The 5,982-nt window shown below is 42.2% G+C and overlaps 1 protein-coding gene across 1 annotated transcript; it reads right to left on the reverse strand.

The window, feature by feature from the left end:
* Window positions 1–417: 417 nt before the first annotated feature.
* On the reverse strand, window positions 418–1,601 carry LOC133024852 (protein ripply2-like). Its single transcript, XM_061092017.1, has 4 exons — window positions 1,460–1,601; window positions 859–1,004; window positions 684–754; window positions 418–580 (listed from the first exon to the last, which is right to left on the reverse strand). The coding sequence occupies exons 1-4, from the start codon at window positions 1,599–1,601 to the stop codon at window positions 418–420; spliced, it is 522 nt and encodes a 173-aa protein (XP_060948000.1).
* Window positions 1,602–5,982: the final 4,381 nt, after the last annotated feature.

Genomic DNA, 5,982 nt, shown 5'->3' on the forward strand with positions numbered 1-5,982 from the left:
AGGAAACTCCACAGAAGTAAACCTTAATACATCTGTTTTAAATTTCAATTCATAGTAAGGAGGGGAAACTGCTTTAGAGATAATATAATTCAAAGTTTACCTAAAGTCTGACATGATAGAGAAATAGATCCCAGACAACGATGTGATTTCTTATGTATTTTATTGTGATTCTCGACAAAATCCCAATGAGGTAGAAAATGAATAATTTAAAGCATTCATGCTTGGTATCAAAAAGAGAAACATGTATTTACATATATGTACAGGAATAAATTAAGAGACGTAGAATAATAATAATATTAATAATAAAATAATATATTGTCACATTAGGGAACAGTTCAGAGAGTCTTTGCAGGAGAACAGTTAGTTCAGGCTCTGTCGCATTAGGGATCAGTTCAGAGAGTCTTTGCAGGATGAAGGTTAGTTCAGCTCCTTGTCCATCTCCTCCTCTTCATCATCACTGTCTTCATCGCTGCTCGAGTCCTCGTAGACGCAGATGGTCGCTTGGACCGGATAGTTGCGCAGGAGCATTTCCGCGTCCTGGAACAGGTAATCGAAGCATCTCGACTTTGGCCAATACAACCTACAAAAAAAGGAATAAATAATCAATAAACGATGCACACAAGGGGATATAAAACATTAGAAATAACGGTATTGTAAAAAACAAAGTAATGAACGGAACTTACTTGACTGGGTGGACGAATTGAGGAGGTTTTGAGGATTTGGGATCAGAGGGGTCTCCATGTTCGGAATAAATCTGAAAGTAAGAAAAAAAGCATCTTGTTAGACTTTTTATCCAATAAAATTGAAAACGCATTTGAATTTAAAGCCTCTTAAGACTTTAAAGTGAACTGAACCCACCTTGTGTGCGTCGGGCTTGTCCTCTCCAGTCCAAGGTCTCCACATGTCGGACTGCTGGGTGGGGACGTTGTCTCCGTTAAAAGCAGAAGGTAATCCACCGTTATTCTCCATGGTTTGTCTTGCGCTTGTCTGTTCTTGGTAAAGTCCTGAGAGGATGTGAGGGTCCACTGCCAGGACCCCTCCTATTTATCAGGGGCCCGCGCAGCCGGTGCCAAATTGCGCTTTGACGCGTCCCCAAGTGTTTCCATGCGCCACGATGGCGAGGTGCGAAATCACACGTTGGCAAACTCCGAGCATTTGGCCACTTTCTGCCTCAAGTCTGAATGTGGAATTTTAAACATATTCTCCTCTAAGGTTGAGACAGTTTCCTATGATTAACTCTGTATAAAAGGTTTCCTGTGTTTTGGGGTTAAAAGGCCTTTTACGCACTCGCTCGGTCCACTGTGCTCTCCTTCAGGTTCCACTGTGGTCTGAACCGGGAAGGTGACGCGATGTTAATTAGGTTTTAACTGTGGCCCTAATGAATTGAGTAATGGTTCAGTTTGGTTTATTAAATTAAAACGTTAATTAAACACCTAATTGAACTCTTCAACCTCTCCACCTTTCGCTATCAGTGTGCGCAGCCATTTGAGTCTAGGAGGTGTGAAGAAACACGTGCCCGACTGTCGCCCCCCCCGCTGGGAGGCTGATGGAAGGAGGCTCGTGCACTGCGAGGGGGGGTTGACACGCGCCAGCCCCCCCATTCATACAATAGCAGGGGGGGTAATAGCTGCACCTCAGCAGATGCAAAGCTCGAATGCATCACACAGGAGAAACGAAGTGCTTGTTGCATTGTGGGGATTGTACGTGTTAAAATCCATCATCGTTTAATAATTCATTCATTCATTAATTCGAACGAAGTGATGCTTCCTCCCAGTTGACCAGTAGGGGGCAGCGTGAGGCCACCTGCAGGGATATGTGCCAAATATGTGATGCAACTTGTGTATGTGTCAGAGAGCAGATTCTCCAGCTGTCATTCAAAACTAATGGGAGTGTGTGTGTGTGTTTGTTTGTGTGTGTGTGTGTGTGTGTGTGTGTGTGTGTGTGTGTGTGTATCCATCCACATCCCATCATCTCTCTCTAAAAAAACAGTCAGAGCTTGACGCTGATAAGGCTCACAGGCTTCTCTTTTCTCCCTTCCTTCCTTCCATCATTTTATTTGTCCTTCCCTCCATCTCTCCTTCTTTCCATTCTCCCTTCTGTTTGTCCCTCTGTCCTTGTTTCCTTCCATCCATCCTCCCTTCCTTCCTTCCTTACTTCCCACCTTCCTTCTTTCCTTCTCTTCCGCCTTCCTTCCCGCCTTCCCTTTTATTAGAAAGATGCCAACAATTCTCTGTCTTCCATCCCTCCCTCTGTCCTTCCCTCCATCCCTCCATTCTTCCTTCCAGCCTCCCTTTCTCTCTGTCCTTCTTTCCTTCCGTCCTTCTTCCTAACTGGACTCACCATGCACTGCTGTGAGCTTCATTTGCAAACCTGTACAGACTCAACACGCTATCATCTTGCTATTCAAACACATAATGCAACGTGATCGGGCCATGACGTCCGCAGAGCAGCCCCATGAATGCAAAAACTTTTGTTCAGTGACAACAGAGCAAAGTGGATCAAAAAGATTGAATAAAAAGACAAAACCAAAAGCAGCAGGGACAGCATGTGATGTCTCTGTCACGTCTGAATGAAGCCATATTGAAATTCTCTGCAAGTTCCAGAGACGAACATTTCCCCACCTCATCCACCACACACAAATATTAAGGTCACTCATCACGGAGGCGATCCATGAGAAAGCCATTCTCCGGCGTTGGTGTATTCATCATGAACAGGTAATGAAAGGAGGAGACTGGGATAAAGGGACATAGATGAGCTGCCTATGTGGTTTTGAGACAATGTAAATATAAAAAGACGACATGACACATTCTGTGATGATTTTATTTCTCCCGCTGCAGATCGAACAAAGGCCTGAACTTGTCTGACAACTCCAGAACCCTTTTCACAAGTTTCCCTCATGCAACCACTCTCCTCTCCGTCGCATCGTGTGCTTTCTCTTTTGGTTTATTATTCATAGATCTTATCCCCTCTTTTAACTCCAAGTAATTCACACTTCCTCTCTTACACAGACTGTTGTAAATTTCCTCTCTCCACGTCAACAGGCAACCGCAAATGACATCGTTTTCGAGTAATGGGCTAAGTAAAACCTTATCCTCTTATTTTTGCTTATTAAACCACGCACAGTGATTTTGTTCTGCTCCTGGAGGACGGTGTGTTAATGCTGCCGCCCTTCAGGATGCTGCCTCCCGTGTGTGTGAGCACTTTGAGCCTCTATCTGTTTCACTGGGCTCCTGTTTTGAACCAGTTTTTCACGTTTTAATCTAGAAGCTGCTTTGTACAGATTCATTTGAAGGGCTCAGATCAATGCTGCACTTTGTGACACGAAGGGGAAAACGTGCCTTGCTCCGGTTGTAGCAGCATTTTTGGGATTGGCTCATGATCCTGGCACACGCTGGGTGTCTTATCAACAAGATAAACATAACAGAAAACCTCCATTTAACTAATTAATGTCGCACCTGAGTGATAATGTTGCTAAACCTTCTGTATATTGTGACTATTATCAGGGAATGTCAGTCAAGAGATTGAGTAAACAAAAGGAGCTTGAGCTGTTTGTGCTCATTTACGCTCTCCGCCCCGTTTTCACACCCTGACAGCTTTCCCCAAACACACAGCAGTTGGGCATCACACATGTCGCCCAGCATCTTCCAAATTGAGAACTCCCCTGTTTTAATGAGATCCTAATCTGTTTTCATTTGGCAGAGCCCCGGAGGATTAACTCCAGGGAACGGAGACGACAAGAAAACAAGAGATTCAGTTTCTTACAAACTTTTAAATCTGTACTTCTTTTTGAATAGTGACACATCTCTCCATCGAGTTTGGTCCAAATCGGTCACTTACTTTTTTTGTTCAGTGAAAATCCTGAAATGATCTATTCCACAGTGAAAATGTTGGACTTTACTTTGAAAAATCTCCAAATCTATCCAGTAAAAATGTTTGCTATTCAGTAGGTAGTCAGAGAGGTCCTGAAAACAGGCATATCAGTCTCTCACTGAATTTATTGAGCAAAGTGTTTTACAGTACTTTGAAGTATCCTGAAATTATCTATTTTCTACAGTGAATATCCTGAAATTATCTATTCCACAGTGAAAATGTTGGACTTTACTTTAAGAAATCTCCAAATCCTTTCAGTAAAATTGTTTGATATTCAGTATGTAGGTAGTCAGAGAGCTCCTGAACACAGTAATCATGCTTACGAATAGAAAAAAGCAACAGAGCAAAATACAGCAGCTGAAAAGTAATGGAGAGAATAAATCATTTTACCAAGCGGCCTGTGGGGTAAACTCAGGGTAGTTATCATTATTATAGTCTTTGCATTCTGGTCATGCAAGACTGTTGATTAAATGTAGTCCAGGGCACAGTGGCATTGACCTTTGCCCCCCTTAATGTCGTGAGTAATGCCTCAGATTCCCAAAGACACATGGTCTACTAACAAGATTTGTCATCAACCACAGGAGGAAGAAGAGTCTTCATCCGTTAACTGAAAAACAAGATGCAGCATCTTCAGGACAATCTCATGCCACCTTCTTGGCTCCAGCTCGACTTTATTTATTCGTTCATTTTTTTTCAAGAGAAGAAGAAGATTTGAAGGTGCAAACAGCGATGCTCTTTAGTTTGTGCACCAACTAATCAAGCTGTTTGTGTTCGAGTTGAGGACAAAAGCCATTTCACGTGATTCCTGCTGTGACCTGGGTCGTGATCTCCACTTGTGGACCCTCACCAGAGGGAACGAATATAGAATGAACCTAAGACATCAGTTTATACAAACATCAGCTTCCACTGAGGTACTGTTATGATTTCAAATTTTTAACTATAGTCTTTGCTGAAAGAATTCTAAACAAATGAAGATAAAAGTAGTTTTAGCTAGATATAAGGCCTTGGTACAAATGATTTAATTATAACCTTTTCCTTCCTAGGGTTTAATCTACAAATTAAGAATGAATCTTTTACTTGTTCTCATACTTAACTTTTGATATTAAAGCATCATTTCCTTAGCTGCATTCGACATCAGACAGAGTTCCAGGAGCTGTCTGATAAATTCTGAAGGTCGAACACAGTGACTTTGTGGACTTAATTTTGTGACATTGTTTGGGTTCAGTTGTTCCTAATGTTAACACAGTCAGGATTGTTTTGATGAAGCAGAAAACATAATAATCTTTTCTCTAATTTTAAACACCTTTTGTCCGTCATGGCATCTGCTGAGTCAAGGTCTTTCATGAAGTTAACAGGTTGCCGAGCAACTATCAGAGTAGTAGGAACGTCATTGGGAGTGTCGCCCTGTCTACTTCCGTATTCCAAAAGCCAGGAGGATGGATTACGCCTGCGCACTTCCGAGGAGGGAGAAACGAAGATCTACTGCTATAAAATAGACAGGCGCCGGATGTTGGTGGCGCTCTAATACGACTAACGTACTGGAAGCCCATTGCTTTGGTGTAACTTGTTCGCTGCGTCCTAAATAAATACTTTGATTGAACCACTGAGTTCGGCTCATCTTCTCTTAAAGGATAAACGAACACGCTTTAACAGTACAAAAAATGTATATAAATAAATATACTTCACCTCCAACTAATTTATCATCAAGATCCTTAAATCATTCTCTGAGAAATAAAAATATATATAAAAAAACAGCCTCACAATATTAAAGAAAGTTAGGGGAAAAAATCCTTGATCAGCACCGACACTGAGCTGGTTCTTTTCTAAAGGCCAATTTATGCCTCTCCGTTATTTCTATTACGGACAGATAAGACCGCCCTATCCGTCGTGAAACGCCCTCTCCGAGCGCCTCCGACAGCTTTTCGTACACGTCGGATTTTTCTAACTATCCGTCTTCATGTTGGAGACCCGACGGACCGCTCTTGGCTGTGATTGGTCCGCGAACGACATCATTTCCGTATGACGTCATTTCCGTATTTCCGAACCTCAAACTTTCTGTTTACTTGTAGCAACAAACACGAACACAACTATGATTCTACGATTAATGTGACG

The sequence above is a fragment of the Limanda limanda genome, chromosome 18 (genome assembly GCF_963576545.1).
Source record: "Limanda limanda chromosome 18, fLimLim1.1, whole genome shotgun sequence".
Lineage (NCBI taxonomy): Eukaryota > Metazoa > Chordata > Actinopteri > Pleuronectiformes > Pleuronectidae > Limanda > Limanda limanda.